At 45.6% G+C, this 20894-nt stretch overlaps 1 protein-coding gene across 2 annotated transcripts in view; it reads right to left on the reverse strand.

The window, feature by feature from the left end:
- Positions 1 to 17741, reverse strand: part of LOC110487721 (putative methyltransferase NSUN7) — a 38297-nt gene extending 20556 nt beyond the window's left edge. Inside the window, exons 1-5 of one of the 2 annotated variants that reach the window (XM_036942856.1) lie at positions 16655 to 17741; positions 15923 to 16344; positions 6754 to 6812; positions 3831 to 3958; positions 3572 to 3724 (exon numbers count right to left, since the gene is read on the reverse strand). In XM_036942856.1, the coding sequence (XP_036798751.1) occupies positions 3572 to 3724; positions 3831 to 3958; positions 6754 to 6812; positions 15923 to 16271 (689 nt within the window). In that variant the 5' untranslated portion in view covers positions 16272 to 16344; positions 16655 to 17741. The remainder of the gene's footprint in view (positions 1 to 3571; positions 3725 to 3830; positions 3959 to 6753; positions 6813 to 15922; positions 16345 to 16654) is intronic. The other variant, XM_036942855.1, reaches the window with a different exon arrangement.
- Positions 17742 to 20894: the final 3153 nt, after the last annotated feature.

Consider the following 20894-nt stretch of genomic DNA (forward strand, 5'->3'; position numbering starts at 1 on the left):
TGATTGTCCACACCTTAGCACACATGCAGTCACTCATATACACACACACACACACACACACACACACGTCACACCCTGATCTGTTGCACCTGTCCCTGTGATTGTCTCCACCCCCTCCAGGTGTCACTTATTTTCCCCAGTGTATTTATCCCTGTGTTTCCTGTCTCTCTGTACCAGTGTATTTATCCCTGTGTTTCCTGTCTCTCTGTACGAGTGTATTTATCCCTGTGTTTCCTGTCTCTCTGTACCAGTGTATTTATCCCTGTGTTTCCTGTCTCTCTGTACCAGTGTATTTATCCCTGTGCTTCCTGTCTCTCTGTACCAGTGTATTTATCCCTGTGTTTCCTGTCTCTCTGTACCAGTGTATTTATCCCTGTGTTTCCTGTCTCTCTGTACCAGTGTATTTATCCCTGTGTTTCCTGTCTCTCTGTACCAGTGTATTTATCCCTGTGTTTCCTGTCTCTCTGTACCAGTGTATTTATCCCTGTGTTTCCTATCTCTCTGTACCAGTGTATTTATCCCCGTGTTTCCTGTCTCTCTGTACCAGTGTATTTATCCCTGTGTTTCCTGTCTCTCTGTACCAGTGTATTTATCCCCGTGTTTCCTGTCTCTCTGTACCAGTGTATTTATCCCTGTGTTTCCTGTCTCTCTGTACCAGTGTATTTATCCCTGTGTTTCCTGTCTCTCTGTACCAGTGTATTTATCCCTGTGTTTCCTGTCTCTCTGTACCAGTGTATTTATCCCTGTGTTTCCTGTCTCTCTGTACCAGTGTATTTATCCCTGTGTTTCCTGTCTCTCTGTACCAGTGTATTTATCCCTGTGTTTCCTGTCTCTCTGTACCAGTGTATTTATCCCTGTGTTTCCTGTCTCTCTGTACCAGTGTATTTATCCCTGTGTTTCCTGTCTCTTTGTACCAGTGTATTTATCCCTGTGTTTCCTGTCTCTCTGTACCAGTGTATTTATCCCCGTGTTTCCTGTCTCTCTGTACCAGTGTATTTATCCCTGTGTTTCCTGTCTCTCTGTACCAGTGTATTTATCCCTGTGTTTCCTGTCTCTCTGTACCAGTGTATTTATCCCTGTGTTTCCTGTCTCTCTGTACCAGTGTATTTATCCCTGTGTTTCCTGTCTCTCTCTACCAGTGTATTTATCCCTGTGTTTCCTGTCTCTCTGTACCAGTGTATTTATCCCTGTGTTTCCTATCTCTCTGTACCAGTGTATTTATCCCCGTGTTTCCTGTCTCTCTGTACCAGTGTATTTATCCCTGTGTTTCCTGTCTCTCTCTACCAGTGTATTTATCCCTGTGTTTCCTGTCTCTCTGTACCAGTGTATTTATCCCTGTGTTTCCTATCTCTCTGTACCAGTGTATTTATCCCCGTGTTTCCTGTCTCTCTGTACCAGTGTATTTATCCCTGTGTTTCCTGTCTCTCTGTACCAGTGTATTTATCCCCGTGTTTCCTGTCTCTCTGTACCAGTGTATTTATCCCTGTGTTTCCTGTCTCTCTGTACCAGTGTATTTATCCCTGTGTTTCCTGTCTCTCTGTACCAGTGTATTTATCCCTGTGTTTCCTGTCTCTCTGTACCAGTGTATTTATCCCTGTGTTTCCTGTCTCTCTGTAACAGGGTATTTATCCCTGTGTTTCCTGTCTCTCTGTACCAGTGTATTTATCCCTGTGTTTCCTGTCTCTCTGTACCAGTGTATTTATCCCTGTGTTTCCTGTCTCTCTGTACCAGTGTATTTATCCCTGTGTTTCCTGTCTCTTTGTACCAGTGTATTTATCCCTGTGTTTCCTGTCTCTCTGTACCAGTGTATTTATCCCCGTGTTTCCTGTCTCTCTGTACCAGTGTATTTATCCCTGTGTTTCCTGTCTCTCTGTACCAGTGTATTTATCCCTGTGTTTCCTGTCTCTCTGTACCAGTGTATTTATCCCTGTGTTTCCTGTCTCTCTGTACCAGTGTATTTATCCCTGTGTTTCCTGTCTCTCTGTACCAGTGTATTTATCCCTGTGTTTCCTGTCTCTCTCTACCAGTGTATTTATCCCTGTGTTTCCTGTCTCTCTGTGCCAGTTCGTCTTGCATGTTTCCAAGTCAATCAGCGTTTTTCCCGCTCTCCTGCTCTTTGCATTTCTCCTTTTTCTAGTCTTCCCGATTTTGACCCTTGCCCGTTCCTGGACTCTGTACCCGCCTGCCTGACCATTCTGCCTGCCTTGACCTCGAGCCTGTCTGCCTCTCTGTACCTACTGGACTCTGATCTGGTTTTGACCTTTTGCCTGTCCACGACCATTCTCTTGCCTACTCCTTTCGGATGAATAAACATTGTAAGACTCCAACCATCTGTCTGCATCTGGGTCTCGCCTTGTGTCATGATAATACAGACACACCCACACCCACACCCACACCCACACACACACATGCACACACATTTCACAACTACTGCTACCAGACCCCCACCCCCAATACTTGTGTAAATATTGTAGTATAAATTGTGCCTTCCTGTATTACAATTATGCAATACCACCCTGCATACCACTACTGGCTTGCTTCTGAATCTAAGCAGGGTTGGTCCTGGTCGTTCCCTCGATGGGAGACCAGATGCTGCTGGAAGTGGTGTTAGAGGGCCAGTAGGAGGCACTCATTCCTCTGGTCTAAAATAATATCCCAATTCCCCAGGGCTGGGGGGATTGGGGTTGGGGACACAACCCTGTGTAGGGTGCCGTCTTTTGGATGGGACGTTAAACGGGTGTCCTGACTCTCTGAGGTCATTAAAGACCTCAGAGACACGACAGTGTCACAGTACAGACAAAAACCAGGGTGACAAGTCTGCTGAGAACTGAGTAAAGAACCTTTCTGGACAGCTACCACAAAAACATGCCGAGGATGGCAAACAAAATAGCAGAGGAAGGACTCCTCCCAACTCTTGAGTTTGTGATCCTGCCATCCAGGAAACACTGCAGACTCCCAAGTCTAAACTGGTCGGGTACAAAAACAGATTGGTGCCACACGCACTGACCCTTATGAAAAATACAGAGGGCATGGGAATGGACGTGCAATTCTGAGAAGGGAAATGTAACTGTGTAAAATAATCATGGAATCGTGGACATTGTAATGACAGGGTTGTGCAGTAACATGATGTGCAACGCTCAGTGAACTTGGACATTAAGGGGATGTGTTATATTGAGTGGATGAGGGGGGGGCACAGTGATTGTAATGGTGAAGGGAGGTGTATGAGTCCTTACGCTGTCTTTTCTGTTTTGTTTTTCACAAATGTGTATGTTTGATGTTGTCTATGCCATGTCTCTCACTCTCTCGCAGGGCCTTTTCTTCTACGTAAAGCATTTTTCTGTGGAAAATCAGACAAGTATATATCTAACCTTATCTCTCTCTCTCTCCGTCTCTCTACGTCTCTCCTCCGTTCTCTCTCGCACACGCACATTATGGTTTAATGGGATGTCTGCATGGCACCTGCATGGCCAACACCCACAATCTCAGACCTGTGTGTGTGTGTGTGTGTGTGTGTGTGTGTGTGTGTGTGTGTGTGTGTGTGTGTGTGTGTGTGTGTGTGTAGTGTGCTGACCTGCTCTTGAATGTGTTGACCCATGCGTAGAGGAGCAGCCTGTTGGCTCTCTCCTGTTTCTTCCTCACAGCCTCGGGGAGGATGCAGTCGATGGTCAGGAGGTCATGTTTGATCCTACTGCGAGCCAGGGAGGCTGCCAGCTTGGTCTTAAACCTACAACACACACAGGAAGAGAGAAGGTGTTCCAACAGACACTCATACCCCTCAGCGACCTACCAAAACAACACAGATAAAGTACCCCCCCCCGCTTCCCTCTTACCTGAGGAGGCAGTTCTCCACCTCCCTGACTTCCTGTACGAGCTCCTCCCCCTGGCATTCCCGAGGGAGGAACTTCCTGTCCTGGAAGTCGTAAAGCATCACCACCACCAGACTCATCTGGTCATCAGGCTGGAGAAAGAACACAGCGTAGAGTTAGAATCCATAGATCAGACACACTTCAAAAGCCAACTGTATACGTGTCCAGAAACGGAAATAACAGCAGAGTTGGGGCTGGATAGAGAGAGAGAGAAGTTTTGCTTCAACAATCAACCGCACCAGAGTATCTACGGATAGAAATGTCACGCTCTGACAGTCAACTGCCAACAAACTGTCAGTCGGCCAAAGAGAGAAAACAACAGATACAGCATAGAACGGATGAAGGAGTTGTTCTTCAACAGTTGGATGCCTACACCAGAGGGAGCATAGTGTAGAGAGAGAATAGAACGAATTCACACGGTTCAACAATCAACATTCTTTATCATCAAACCCCAGAGATCGCCTAGACACAGTAAGGATAATTCAATACTGCTATACACAGTAACTACCTTCAGAAACCCTCAAGAGATATCCCCTGAGAAGACAGTTTGATGGGTTTATTGATTAGGCAGGATTGACAGTGTCATGTAACTCCTACGGTTGTTTTGGGCAGGTACCCAGCAGTCCCCCGTCCTCCACTCAGAGGCAGAGGTAGGGGGGTGGAGCAGCTTTGGGATGCCCTGCCAGGACCTGGCTTCTACCTCTTAATTAAACCCGGCAGGAAGACACACTCCATCTCTCCCTCTCACACTCTACCTCTCCCACCAGCTTATCACCCTCTCATACCTTCACGCTCTGTCACTCTGTCCCTCCGTCGCTCTATCCCTCCCCTTTCTTCCTCTCTCTCCCTCTTTCTCCCTCAAGGGGTCGAGGGACACAGATCACATTAGTGGCAGATGGTGTTGCTCGGCAGCAACAGATTGCCATGGCGCCGCTGCAAGGCTAATGGAGCGAGACGCTACGCTAGGCTAACACTAACTGCTCGGCTAAAGAACTAGCTCCAGCTCGTTATTCACTCAGGGGCTTTTAATCAGATTTTTGGAAAGGTTGATATCAGAAACAGGTGCTGGGTCCGTCCCTATCTCCCCCTCCTTTCCCTACATTCCTCTCTCCCTTCCTCCGTCATCGCTCGCCTTCTACCAAGGTTGAACCCGGGGGGGGCTGCCTGGCAACAGCGTCCCGTGGCTGGAAGTAAACAAGTCTGTTGTGATGTCGCGTCACCACTGCTGCCGCGCTGTGACATCAGGCCTTAACACCCAGCACTGGCCACTTAACACTGACCAACTGAACACTGGCCGTGATGGATGTGATGGACCAAGTAATGATCAAATGATGAGGTCTACAAATACAGAGGTCGCTGCTATGCATGGTCTACCATCAGGAGAATACTGTGCAGTTTCACTGCATCACTTAAACTCCTATGCTTTGTCTCTCTGGTCACTGCATGGTCACTTCCCTCTATTTCCAGCCGCAGTGAGGTAGATCTAATCCCCATTTCTCTCTTCACTGCAATCAAATACACTCCAGACTTCAGTTCCCCTCTTAGAAAGAAAGCTTCCAAAAGGGTTCTTCGGCTGTCCCCATAGGATAACCCTTTTTGGTTCCAGGTAGAACCCTTCTGGCTTCCATGTAGAACCCTCTGTGGAAAGGGTTCTACGTGGAACACAAAAGAGTTCCACCTGGAACCAAAAAGGGTTATTCAAAGGGTTCTCCTATGGGGACAACTGAAGAACCCTTTTAGGTTCTAGATAGCACCTTTCGTTTCTATCCCCATCCCCCTCTCCTTTTTACGTCTCCCTTGGCACCCCTCTCCTCCTCTTTCCGTCAAGGTTGAACTTTATAGATGCCAGGGGTGTAAAATGAGGTGAGAGTGAGTTCTGAAGAGAGCCTCATTGTGTCTGGCCTTTATTGTCTCCAGAATAACGACCTGCCACCCCACCATAGAGAAGACCCATTCATTCCAGGCAGGGCCATATTTCACACAGTTACTACAGTAAGTCTGTGCGTGTCATGCGTGTATGTGTATATGTGTGTGTCTGTGTGTGGGTGGGTGCATGTGTGTGTGTATGTGTCTGTGTGTGGGTGGGTGGGTGTGTGTGTGCTTGGTGCATGTGTATGTGTGTGTGTGTGTGTGTGTGTGTGTGTGCGCGCGCTTATGGATGAATTCCAGTTTGCCCTCACATTACCATCTCCATCATTGCCATCATCTCTACTCTAACATCACAAGCCTGTTTCTTTAAACTACAGCGGGGCAAAAGTACACTCAAAAACCATCCCAGACGCCAATCTTTATTTACGTAAATGAGTAGGGAGGCGTTGTTTTACAGTGCAACTACCTCTCGGTTCATGGCTGCCGTGGGAACCTTCTCTTTACGTCTACACAGTGCACTGCTAATTGTATTGGGCTCACAGCCCAGACAACCGCTCCCAGAGACGGAGAGAGGAGGGATACGTATCGACCAGAATACACTCAGACCCGCTGAGCGGCGGGCACGCAGACACAGCCCTGAGCAGCCCAGGGTGCCATGTAGAGCATCCTGATCTCATCACTAATGGAGTGTTTCTGTTTGAGAAAAGCAACAAACCCAACAAACAACCGACTAGCCGAGTTCTCTTTGTTCTCTCAGATGTGCGGCACCAAATTGCTTTGTGATGTGAAGAAAAGGCGTTATATCGATATATAATAATCGGTATCACAGTTACAGATTAGTGGTAGGAAAAGCAAGCAGAGCTGAACAAAGACTTTGTACAACAAGGAGAACAGCGGGACATGAATATTGAGAGCTCTGAAGTACCGCTGTGGAGTCAGGAAGTTAGAGAAAGTCAAAACCGGTTGAAACAGATCTCGAACTTCCTCCTCCCTGGGTGAAGCTCTATGTTTCACTCACCATTGGCTGAGAGAGGTAAAAGCAGCTGTCAATCATGATGTCCTCCAGGAGCTCTTGGTCTGTGGTGGGAGGAGCATAGAGAATGTTTCAATAGTGTAACTCGTGGACAGGTAAGTAAGTGAGTGAGTGAGTGAGTGAGTGAGTGAGTGAGTGAGTGAGTGAGTGAGTGAGTGAGTGAGTGAGTGAGTGAGTGAGTGAGAGAAGGTGAGAATTAATATTTCCATCATATGGAGATAATGGTTCAGGATCTTGCCAATCTCATCTCTATCTTTATTATCTCTATCTCTAATTATCTCCACAGACCAGCCCAGACCAGACAGGATCATTTGGAACAAGCCTGATAGAATTACACACCTAACCCAATGAAATAAATGACTAGGGTTGAGACTCCATATCTAATGCTGAGCTCTTGTCTAGAAAGTAGATAGGGAGAGACAGCGAGAGAGCTCTCGCAGGCAGCAGGAATAATCTCACTATAATTTGAAACGCTAATTCAATTAGATGAGGATTTTATTTTTTACTCACACGATTAAATGCTCATTTTGTATTTTAATGGAGTTAATTAGAGATTTAAATTGAGTTAATTTACCATAATTCATTTAGAAATTAGAGCCTCTGCGACACTGATGACACTTATTAATCACACATTGCTAGTCATGTAATCGGTGGCTGTAATACCAGGATACATACCATGTGCATTGCTCTCATTAGAGACCAAGGTCTTGTAGGCTACATACCAGCTATCTGAGAGACATCTGCAGTTCCTAATGTGTTTTTCTCTTCTCTCTGCCCTAGCTGAGCTATCATGAAGGGAACATCTGTCTCCCTTGACAACAGGATGTTTTATTCTGACCCACACAGCCTCGCGCAAGCACGCACACACACACACACACACACACACACCGCCTCGCACACACGCCAGAGTATGTGAGCGGAGCGAGGAGTGGAGTGTGCCAAATTTGACTGGAGCGAGGAGCAAGTTTCCAAAGGCTGGAGCATCAGCATTCTCACCCACTCCAGTAGCGCTCGCTTCACAAGCACTTCACGGGTACTTCACGAGCACTTCACGAGCACTTCACGGGCACTTCACGGGCACTTCACGGGCACTTCATGAGCCCTTCACCGGCACTTCACGAGCCCTTCACGAGCATTTCACGGGCACTTCACAGGCACTTCATGAGCCCTTCACCGGCACTTCACTTGCATGTCACAAACCCTTCACGGGCACTTCACGGGCACTTCACGGGCACTTCACGAGCACTTCACAGGCACTTCACGGGCACTTCATGAGCCCTTCACCGGCACTTCACGAGCACGTCACGAACCCTTCACGGGCACTTCACGGGCACTTCACAGGCACTTCACGGGCACTTCATGAGCCCTTCACCGGCACTTCACGAGCACTTCACGAGCATTTCACGGGCACTTCACAGGCACTTCATGAGCCTTTCACGAGCCCTTCACGGGCACTTCACGAGCCTTTCACGAGCACTTCACGGGCACTTCACAAGCCCTTCACGGGCACTTCACGAGCCCTTTACCGGCACTTCACGGGCACTTCACGAGCCCTTCACAAACCCTTCACGGGCACTTCACAGGCACTTCACGGGCACTTCATGAGCCCTTCACCGGCACTTCACGAGCACTTCACGAGCATTTCACGGGCACTTCACGGGCACTTCACGAGCCTTTCACGAGCACTTCACGGGCACTTCACGGGCACTTCACGAGCCCTTCACCGGCACTTCACGGGCACTTCATGAGCCTTTCACGAGCCCTTTGCGAGCTCATGGCATGCTGGACCAGCATGCGTTTGTAATCTACTCGTGTGTTGCTATGGCCCCATGCTTTAGCTCCTGTCATGGAGTTCTCTAAATGTTTTAATAAGGAAACTGATAAAACACAGAGGTGAACAAAGACGAGGAGGACCACGAGCAAAAGAGGGAGCGTGGTGATGTAGTGTCCACAACTAAAGAACCATTGTGGAATCTGAAAAGACAGGTATCCCGAAAGCATGATGGTGTCCTTAGTACATGCACATGCCAACAGATAGGAACCAGGTGCGTAGCTAGCTAAGTGTAGCAAAGCGAAACACTGTAGCAAAGTATTTATTAACTAAAAATCAGATCTCTTAAAAGTTTAGTTAATTTTCATTCTATTATCTACACAATAGGCCATCCTTGATTTTGGCCCAATAGGCCTGTCCTTTTACCTCTTTCAAGGAGCTTTCCGTTTTGATAGGGTTATAGTACCTAAAACCCTTTAGGCCTACCTACAGAAGAAACTGAAAACAACTACGCATCCCTGCCCAGCCTGGCAAGGGATGCCAGTGGCTCTGCAAGCACTGAGAGGGCATTCTCCACTGCTGGCCTGATCTCCATGCACCATCGCATGAGCCTGAAGCCAGAGACTCCGGACAAACTCATGTTTCTAAAAATGAATTCAAAGGCACTATAGATGGAGCCTAATCATTTTTTGTTTCATTTGTAATGAATTCTAAGTAAGTCACAGCCTATATATGTGCAATTTATATACTATTAATAACAACGACATTTTGTTTAAATGCTGAGCATTTAATGCCCCTACCAGCCTAGTGTGTCGCACCAGCAAATGCTTCACAACATGTTTTTTTGTAGGCTATAGCCTTGAAATAATATAAATAACATAGCCTAAATAATTTATCTTCGTTCCTCCTTAGGCTCCCTGTCTGGCTCCTGAACTATTTGGAGTGTTTATATGCTGTTTAATACGACATGCAGCTTGTTTGAAATGATGAGTGCTTCTTACCTTTTCCTGTTGTTTATTAAAATAAGCTACTTTTCATTCAAATCATATGGTTTGGTTTCAATACTTCAAAGCCAAATAGTGGGTCCAGGTAGTCACAAAAATAGATGGGTGTTGGTTAAACTGTGATTTTAATGAACGGAGCGAATTTGAAGCGGCAGTTAGTTTTCTCCTTTGAGCGAAGAGCTGGATTTCTGACCGCTCAACTCCGCTCACATACTCTGACATACTGTACACTTACACAAGTCTCACACACACGCAGCCCCGCTCACACGCAGCCCCGCTCACACGCAGCCTCGCTTACACGCAGCCTCGCTCACACGCAGCCCCGCTCACACGCAGCCTCGCTCACACGCAGCCCCGCTCACACGCAGCCTCGCTCACACGCAGCTCCGCTCACACGCAGCCTCGCTCACACGCAGCCCCGCTCACACGCAGCCCCGCTCACACGCAGCCCCGCTCACACGCAGCCTCGCTCACACGCAGCCCCGCTCACACGCAGCCTCGCTCACACGCAGCCCCGCTCACACGCAGCCTCGCTCACACGCAGCTCCGCTCACACGCAGCCTCGCTCACACGCAGCCCCGCTCACACGCAGCCCCGCTCACACGCAGCCCCGCTCACACGCAGCCTCGCTCACACGCAGCCCCGCTCACACGCAGCCTCGCTCACACGCAGCCCCGCTCACACACGGCCTCACACACACGGCCTCACACACACACGGCCTCACACGGCCTCACACACACACGGCCTCACACACACACAGCCTCGCTCACACACAGCCTCGCTCACACACAGTCTCGCTCACACACACGGCCTCACACACACACGGCCTCACACGGCCTCACACACACACGGCCTCACACACACACAAACAAACAGACTCACACATTCTGGTTCCCAGTGTCCCCAGAACCACAGGCTTTCTCCTTCAACTCCAAAGAAGGGAGAGCAAACAGCAACACATCTGCTTTATCTTGGATTAGGAAACACCTGTTTCTAAACCCCCTCAATTTTGCAATGTGTTTTCACTACATGTTGGAAAGGGAAGCACAGCAGCTTTATCCAAAATGCACATGTTCCAGGTAATCTTGATAGAACAGCATTTTCCTTATTTTCAAAATCCTCTTTATCCCATTGAGAAGGCGAAAATGAAATGGGGCAGACGGGAAGGGTTTTGAGTGTTTGAGTGTGTGTGTATGTGTGTGTGTGTTTGTGTGCGTACGTATGTGCGTGCGTGCTTATGAATGCATTTAAATCTAAAACGAAATGGGACAGACGGGAAGGGTTTTGAGTGTGTGTGTGTGTGTGTGTGTGTGTGTGTGTACATAATGGCTGTGCTGCCCTGATTAACCTCTAATCTTAAATGACACGTCTGAGTCCTATCTAACTGCCACTGGGAGGTGTCGCCATTACAAAGAACTGCCACTGGGACGCCATGGCAACAACATACCCCGCTGTTAACCTACCATAACATCACAAATCACGCCAACCGTCTGCTCAACTTGGGCTAAACAGGTGAAGGCTAGATAAAAGGGGTGCAAAAAAACACACATATATACACACACACACACACACTAAAGACAGTGTCTGTGATTGGGCCTATACTCCTTGCAGGATTTACAGCAGCGTCGGGTCAATGAGTGTTTCGATCATAGCAGCAGAAGGTCTTAAAGATAAGCCTAGCAACATGGCCGCCTTGCCTGACCCTACAGTACAGGAGGAAAGCACAGACCCAGGGGGGGGGGTGTGATGATGATGCGGTATATATATATATATGTGGAGGTCATTATCCTCCCTGGTCTATAAATCAGCCTAGGGAGGACTGAGGAGTAAAACACAGAGTAAATTCACATATAAATCTCTCATACCAGAAGCTATTACACATCAGGGGCAGCACTGAGCTGAGGTGTAAGCACCTAAATATCGACCTATAAGCGTCGGGTAGGAGTTGCCCTTATGCACAGATCTAGGATCAGCGTACCCTCCCCAAATCCTCGCCCTAACCTTGAAGGGTAAAAATACCAAACTGATCTTATAGCAGTGTCTAGGGGCAACTTCATGACAACCTAGGATGAGGCGCTACTCTCTAACCAATTGTTTGAGTTTGTGTCGTGTGGCCCTCGTCCAGGTAACAAACTAACTAAGGCCAGTGAGTGATGATGAACACGGTCAAATAAATCCACACAGGAGCGCTAGAAGGCCTGAATACAACCCCACTTGGCCTTATTCAGCTCTTTGCCTCGCAGTATTCCACAGCGGTACACTCCATTTCACATGAATCTAAAAGAAGCTCTGCCAACAAACCCCCGAGTCTCTATTCAGGCGAGCTGAGCAGAACCCTTGGACAGGATGGCAGTGTTAAATAGCTTACATATTATCAACCTGCAATGTTTCATATTTGCTGAAGTGTCTCGGGGTAAAGTGCCATGCTCTTAGCCAAGGGCAGAAAGGACATGTTCCCTCTCTCTCCCTCCCACGGTCTGAAACAAAGGAGCCCCCCCACCCCCCTCCCCCAAGTCAAATAAACCTATTCCCTGCCTACTCCAGCCACATATCAGCTCTGTGCTGTGACAAGGCTGCTGGCTACTACGGACGAGGAGACAGGAGTGGGCCTCGGAGGAATGCAGAACAGAGAGAGGGAATGAAGAGGGAGGGAGGGATGGATGGGGGGGGGGGGGATCCCACCTCTCTCTCTTTCTATCTCCGTTGAGCAAATGATGTCTGGGACCAGGGACATGAAGAGATGTGATCAACCCTCCAAGATTCAAGGTGATGACTGGGGCGCTAGTGAAGAATAGAGGAAACAAAGAAAAAGAGAAGGAGGAAAAGAGTGGTGGGACGGAGCCAGAAAGAGAGAGGGGGAAATAGAATAAGAGGAGAGGAAAAGAGAGAACTAGAATGAGGGAGGAGGGGGAACGACACAGAAATAGATCACTGTAATCTAGATATTCCTAGATACCCTGGTAATAATTTCCCTTTGGTTTCACACTTAAGAGGTTCACCGTGGGTCATCTCGTACACTGCAGCAACACACACTACCACCAGGCCTCCTCTAAACTAAACCACCTCCATCCAATGAACATCAGCCCATCGGTCTCCTCTATGCTCGATTCAGTTCTTTTGTGTGAATGAGTGGGGTGACGTCGTCAGAAATCACTGTCCAACACACAATGCAGTAATGTAATGTAATGCAGTCTACATTACTGTAATAATGACTGCATTACGGGAACACTTTGTCCTCTGTGTGTCGTTACGGGGTTTAGGGCTACTTTTGATTCGAATGGATAAGAGTTAGAATCACATGATCAATACAAGGGTTCATTGGCATTTTGCTCGCCGGGTTTTCGCTGCCTAAGCTTTTTTTTTTTTTTAAGTTAACAACTGACCTCAGCTCGATGTTGGATCATTGTCATTCCCAGGCTGTACGTGTAAGATGCATCCAGTGTGTTGTGTATATCGATCTCTGCAACCTGAAGTCATCCCGCTCCTCGGAGGACAGTGGGGGAGATTAAGGCCTCTTTCTCAGCTGTGTCGTTTCATTGGTTAGCATTTTCTTCTTTTTTTTTAACGCAACAAATGTGACCGAATCTGATGTGCCAGACAAATAGGCTGTGTACATCTTCACCACACCAAGCAATCTTGGCTACAATAGGACAGCCTTGACGCAGTTCAGGCACAATTACAATGTAGTGATCCGCCTCCTTTTGTCTTTTGTAATAACGACGGACATTCTATCGACCAGCCAGAAAATGCCCTTATTTTGCAAATGAATTCTGCCGCAGACATTGTATTTACGTCCCGTTGTAAACAGTGAGCCACATCCAAATTGTAAACAACAAAAATTAGGGGGGAGAAAAACGTGACTCATCTGAGGTTATTATTGTACGTCAGCCTCTGCTAGTCAATACCTCGTTCATTTGCTGTACATTTTTATTTCCAGAACATTATCCCACTATCTGGTGCTCTCCAAATGAACTCATTCCAGGGATATGAGAGTAGGAAAGACGGGGAGAATCAGAATTAGGTGGAACTGATAACATACCACTTATTAAACAAAAAATGGGATTGAAATGAGAGAGAGAAAAAATCGACTTATCTATTTTTTCCTCTGGAAATAAGGACTCCAAGCCATAGAGGCAAGCGATACTATACTAAATATAGAGTTAAGATAGAATCTCAGACCTCTTCCATCCAACACGGCGTGCCCTATTTTGTTGTATGACCTTTGACCTTCTAGCCTGACGACTCATACTAAATTCTTCAAATGTTCTGTAGTTCGCCACATACACTATATATATACAGAAGTATGTGGATACCCCTTGAAATGAGTGTATTTTGCTATTTCAAACACACCCGTTGCTGACTGGTGTATACAATTGAGCACCCAGCCATGCAATCTCCATAGACAAACATTGGCATTAGAATGTGGCACCATCATAGGATGCCAACTTTTCAACGAGTCAGTTCGGCTATTTTCTGCCCTGCTAGAGCTGCCCTGGTCTACTGTGCTGTTATTGTGAAGTGGAAACGTCTAGGAGCTACACCGACTCAGCCGCGAATTGGTAGGTCACACAAGCTCACAGAACGGGACCGCCGAGTTCTGAAAGCAAGACTACCGAGTTCCAAACTGCCTCTGGAAGAAACGTGAAATGGGTTTCCATGGCCGAGCAGCCGCACACAAGCCTAAGTCAAAATGAGCAATGCCAAGCATCAGCTGGAGGGGTGTAAAGCTCGCCACCATTGGACTCTGGAGCAGTGGAAACAGGTTCTCTGGAGTGATGAATCATGCTTCACCATCTGGCAGTCCGACAGATGAATCTGGGTTTGGCGGATGCCAGGAGAACACTACCTGCCCGAATGCATAGTGCCAACTGTAAAGTTTGGTGGAGGAAAATAATGGTCTGGGGCTGTTTTTCATGGTTCGGGCTAGGCCCCTTAGTTCCAGTGAAAGGAAATCTTAACACTACAGCGTACAAAGACATTCTACACGATTCTGTGCTTCCAACTTTGTGGCAACAGTTTGGGGAAGGCCCTTTCCTGTTTTAGCATGACAATGCCCCTGTGCACAAAGCAAGGTCCATACAGAAATGGTTTGTCGGAATCGGTGTGGAAGAACTTCACTGGCCTGCACAGAGCCCTGACCTCAACCCCATCAAACACCTTTGGGATGAATTGGAACGCTGACTATGAGCCAGGCCAAATCGCCCAACATCAGTGCATGACCTCACTAATGTTCTTGTGGCTGAATGGAAGCAAGTCCCCGCAGCAATGTTCCAACATCTAGTGGAAAGCCTTCCCAGAAGAGGGGAGGCTGTTATATCAGCAAAGGGGGGAACAACTCCATATTAATGCCCATGACTTTGGAATGAGATGTTCGATGAACAGGTGTCCGTCCACATAATCATGTAGTGGACTTTAGTCTGAGACTGCCATCATTGAAGTCATGAGGGATAGGATCGTCTCTAACCAATCAGAGTATCAAAGCCAATGACACATTTTCAAACCGCCATTTTAACCAAGTGTGTTCTGGCTCTGGCCCAACCCATTGGTTTCTGGACCAATCAGATGGCCCTGAATGTTATTCGGGGAAGGTACTCAGATCCAGACTCACTGCAGAGAAGAAACTAACGTCTGTGGGTGAGGCGTAACGTTTGGCCGGAGCTAGGAGTCTGGGGTAGCCAGGAAACGTAACTCCTGCTCTCACAACCACTTTTACAGTTGCAGCAGGGAAGCAATGGAGCTCGAGTTAGTCTGATATGCAAACCCGGACCTCAACAAGCAAGCCTAATCTAGAGAGATGAAAGCCCCTCTCACATGGGTAGAGCAGGAGAAATCGATTCCATCTCCTGGGCTGCACTGACAGTCCTCTAACCTTCCCCTCCCTTAACGCCATGGTGATTACACACCCTGTGTGTTTGGCAGCCGCAGACCTGCACCCCCGTCCTTGGTTTCACAGATAATATATAAATATATATATATATATATATATATATATATATATATATATATGGGAACAATTGATTTGTAACATCCCACTGAATTCCCCATGGCCATTCAAAGGGATTTTCTCCTGCACTTTTCCCTCCATCAATCTATCAGGATTCAATTCCACCTGTCAATTAATGTCCCTAACACTATTCATTCTCATTTTCAAATGGCCGTTTGTTTGCTTTCGTTGCTTTTCTCTTGCATGCGTGGCTCAAGATAACCACGTCCAATCATATGCAGCGGAATGGGGACCCATCATACATACGTACATACTGCAGTCAATTAAAGAGGAAAATATAGAATGAAGGAGGAAGGATAGAAAACCTTTCTAAGTATACATTTCCCCATAGAGGGGGGAAAATCCCCCCTACAGTCCTTTCTGCTGTTCACTTACATTTGAGTGTGTTGAAGGCCAGCTCATACGAGCTACGTTGGTACGCCTCATCCTTGGCCTCAGGCAGGGGCAGCCCCGCCCGCTTGCCATAACTGACTAATCGGTGGGCAGCAGGCTTCTCCAGGTGAGTGTTCTGAAAGATGACTGCCGCCAGCAGATAGACAGGGTCTGGGAAGCCCAAGTGGCTCTCGTCAGGTGTGGGGGGTTCTGGAGGCAGCTCTGGGGTCTCCTCCTGCCCAAGGCCAGATCCATCCAGCAGGCTCAGGTCTTTGAGGCTGGATATCTGGGAGCCACCAGCCGTCTTGGATATGGACGACCGTCGTGAGTGTCCTGTGTTTTTTTTCACCATCTTGTTATGGTTGCCTGGTCTACCAAGGCTCACCTCAAGAACAAGACCCAACTCCTGTCCCTCCACTCAGGCCCTGAAAAGACAAAAACACCCACATACTGTACACTGGAGACACACTGTAGCTGTGAGTTAAGGGTTCAAGCCAAGAAATGATATACAAAATGATGTCAAAAAAAGTTTTTATAAAAGTATAATAATAAACCACCAGGACTACTACTACTACTTATGACACAGAGACAATAATGACAAAAAAAGACAGGCTTCTAATTGTACAATTGCAACGCTGCTGCTGAAATGTGTTAACAACAATTAGAGACAAATGATAGGCTACATACAGTACGATTTTCTTGAATAGTAAACGCACTAGTGGTTGCGGTCTTTACCTTCAGAGGGGGAGACGTCTTCAGAACTTTTCTGTCTCAGGTATCCATTAACCAGCAGCAAGCACAGTCATATTTCCTTATGTCGAAGCAGATGTTCGGGCTACGTGACCAGCAGTGAGACCTAACCTGAGCACCTACAATCTGGCTGTCTTCTTTTCGCGATGGGCGGACACCTGGAGATGTTCTTTAACTTGGCAATAAAAAAATGCTGGAAAGAAAGATAGTCGTTTCACTCTCAAAAGTGAGACACGGTAGATCTACTAGAAAATTAAAAAGCTAGCTAGCTTGCTAGAAGTAAGCAGAAAACTTCCCCAAGTAGCTAGCAGTATTATTGTGGAACTCCTTGGATCAGCGAGCTTCCATCACCATGGTAACTATATGCTAATTTCCTGGAATCCAAGATTTATGCAGTAGTATCCCACTACGTTCAATTTGACAGATAAGAATACCTACATTTCAGTAACACAGACACGACTTGAATTTTTAATCAAATTTGCCATAGCATAGCCTACTATCTCTCTAGTCTAATCCCCTTTTCTGGCATTTCATTGCTTTCCCCCATGGCCACCATCCCGGACCCAAAACCTGGCAGTGGTAATAGGTGGCCCCCAGTTTCCTTCATCAGCCTAGGCATCTCCGAAACTACGCTACGCCAGAGAGGAAGGGGCAAAACGAGAGGATTAACTACGCCCAAAATCTGTCGGCGCAAGAATACAGCAATAAGAAGACAAAGTGGGTATTTTTTTTATGGAGGTGTATATGACAGTGTCTAATTTGGTAAGCAAAACATTTGAATACTAATTTACTACTTAAGGCTTATTTGATCTAATAGAAGTTTCGTAATTATTATGTTGTTAGAAATGTATTGATATAAATTGACGCACGTGGCATTCTGGAAACTTTGAGAAAAAAATTGTTTGTAAGCTGTGCTTATCTGCCCTCTCATGGGCTAGAATGAGCAAAAACGTAAATGCAACGTTTGTAAAGTGTCACTCACATTTTGAGCACACATTTGTTTACATTCCTGTTAGTGAGCATTTCACCTTTGCCAAGATAATCCATCCACCTGGCAGGTGTGGCATATCAAGAAGGTGATTAAACAGCATGATCATTACACAGATGCACCTTTTGCTTTGTACAATAAAAGGCCACTTTAAAATGTGCAGTTTTGTCACACAACACAATGCCACAGATGTATCAAGTTTTGAGGGAGCGTGCAATTGGCATACTGACTGCAGGATGGTCCACCAGAGCTGTTGCCAGATAATTTTATGTTAATTTCTCTACCATAAGCCGCCTCCAACGTCGTTTTAAAGAATTTGGCAGTACGTTCAACCGGCCTCACAACAGCAGACTTCGTGTAACCACACCAGGCCAGGACCTCCACAACATTTTAAAGCTTGAACATATTTCAGACGTTTTTTATAGTTATTATTATTATTTTGAACACTATTTACTGTATACAGCATTACTTGAAAAGCCATAAAAAATTAAAAACTTGCAGACCGGTCTGGAATGCGTTTCTTGTATACAGATTTTTGATAACATTTATACATTATAAAGCTACCCTTGTTAAAACTCCCGTTTTTAAAGGAGCTTCCTGGAACATGGTTGCATTATAATTTCAGAAAAGTTCCAAAAAACGTCTGCAGTAATGGAATTATAGTGTTTCACAATAAATGTAAAAAAAAACATTTGTCATTGTTTTGGGTCCCTCACTAAATTGCATTCTGATGGTGCAGCTTTCCTATTAAAAAGCATGAGCTAATGCAAATCCAAAAACGTTTGTAGAGGTGCTGACTAACAGATGTATAAAAATAAAGAAAGTCGCACACTATGAAGAGTGCTGAATTTGCCATCTGGCTGAAAGAGACTGCGTGCTGACCGCTCTGATGATCTCTCGTTCTGCCTTTGAGTCAAGAACTTGAGAAGAGAAGGACAGATGTATCATGTAAAAATAAACCAATGGTTATTTGCGTGTGAAAATGTTATGGGATGCATTTGCCAGTCCATCCAGGATTTTGCGATTCTGCGATCCTATTTTTTGTTGTTGCAAAATCAACAATTTCCCAGCTATTATGCAAAGGCTTCCAAATTTGACGAATCACTGCACTATTAGGCCTAATGCATAAAACAGTTAAATCATAATCATAAATCATAAAACATAAGACAAATAACAAAATAATGACACAAACTGAACAACTAAAAAGCACACTAAGGAAAAGCAAAGCTAAAAAGATGTGATTTAAGAGATCTATTAAACATGTCCACAGCCCCCCCTCCCCCAGGTTCTCTGGCAGGCTATTCCAGAGGCAGGGGGCATAACAACTAAAGGCTGCCTCTCCATGCCTCTTAGTCCTAGGCTTTGGAATAGTTAAAAGGCCAGTACCTGAGGACCTGAGGGACCTTCTGGGTACATAACTTAAAGCATATCTGATATGTATTGGGGTGCACAAGAACGTCTATTTATTGACAAACCAATAGAATAATCTTAAAATGAACGATAAAAACTCACAGGCAGCCAGTGCAGAGAACTTAAAATTGGTGTAAAAAATTGGTCAGTACCCGTGCTGCAGCATTTTGTATGTTTTTGTAGTTGACCAATGACTTTCTTGGGTAGACCAGACAGGAGAGCATTACAGTAGTCAGGCCTGCTTGTAATAAAAACATGGATGAGTCTCTCTGTATCAGCCTGAGAGAGAAACAGACTGAGAGAAAAACTCAGGTTGTAAAAAGCTATTTTGGTCACATTCCTAATGTGTGATTCGAAATTTAGATCAGAATCTAAAATAACACCTAGGTTTTTTACCTGCTGTTTTGTCTTTATTGCTAAAATGTGCGGCTAGATTTTCTCTCTGTGCTTTTGTTCCAACAATAAGTACAGCGGTCTTGTCTTAGTTTAGCTGAAGGAAGTTGTATTAAAATCACTAATGCAGTCTAATAATTTTTCCATGGAGCTAAACATCCTCTGGTGACATAGAAATGTGACGTAGTGTATCGTCTGCGTAGCAGTGAAAATCAATGCCGTGCTTTCTGATAGTGCTGCCAAGGGGAAACATATATAAACTGAACAGTACCGAACCCAAAAATCGAACCTTATGGAACGCCACATGTGATATGTATTTTCTCTGAGTTATGTTCACCAAGGGTGACAAAAAACTCTCGACCGGTTAAATAAGTCCTAAAACAATTTAGAACGGCACCGGAGAGGCCAACCCACATGTCCAGAAGGACATCATGGTCAACAGTGTTGAATGCAACACTTTAATCTAAGGACAGAGAGCTGTTTGGCATCTGTGTTGGCTCGAAGATCATTTACCACTTTAACTAAAGGGCACATGTCAAACTTCTCATCAGGTCTTGCTTGACTCATACCGAGCCTATTGTTGGTTGTCTTATCTCTGAAATGTGCTGTAAACTCCTCACATTTAGATGTGGAGGAAAGTTCACATAGGTTTGCAGGGGTAGGACTTATCAGGCCATCAATTGTCGAGAAGAGCGCTCTCTAAATATTCTGATTCATAGTGATGAAGTTAGAAAAATTAGCCCTTCTGGAATTTCTCATTTACTTGTTATATAGTGCATTCGGAAAGTATTCAGACCCTTTCACTTTTTGATGATAAATGGAAACAGCTGAGCTCAATTTCGAGCCTCATAGCAAAGGGTCGGAATAGTTATGTAAATAAGTTACTTCTGTTTTTGTTTTTTTTAACATTTGAAAACATTTTTTGAATTTTTTTTTTTAAAACTTCCCTCTGTCATTATGTGGTATCGTGTGTAGATTGATGAGGAATATTTTTTATTTAATACATTTTAAAATAAGGCTGTAACGTAACAAAATGTGGAAAAAGTGAAGTGGTCTGAATACTTTCCGAATGGATTGTATATGCCAAGTTGCTCTCTCAGAATATCATAATGGACCTGCAACTTTGACGTTCTCCACTTCCGCTCTGCCTTTTTGCAATTCCTCTTTCATTTATTAGTTTCCTCACTCGTCCAAGGGGATCCTCGTTTGGATGTGGCCTTTTTCAACTCTACTGGAGTTATGGCATCAATGGTTACCCTTAATTTGTTATTAAAGTTATCAACTAAATCATCACAAAAGAAAGGCAGAATAGGTGGTGGAGTATTGTTCATACATTCAATACAATTTGCATCAACTTCAGAAGTAAGATACTGTTTCTCAATAATGCATTCAGTATTACCATGTGCTATGGGCAACAATGTAATAAAAAAAATA

Source organism: Oncorhynchus mykiss, chromosome 14 (genome assembly GCF_013265735.2).
Source record: "Oncorhynchus mykiss isolate Arlee chromosome 14, USDA_OmykA_1.1, whole genome shotgun sequence".
NCBI classification, from domain to species: Eukaryota; Metazoa; Chordata; class Actinopteri; order Salmoniformes; family Salmonidae; genus Oncorhynchus; species Oncorhynchus mykiss.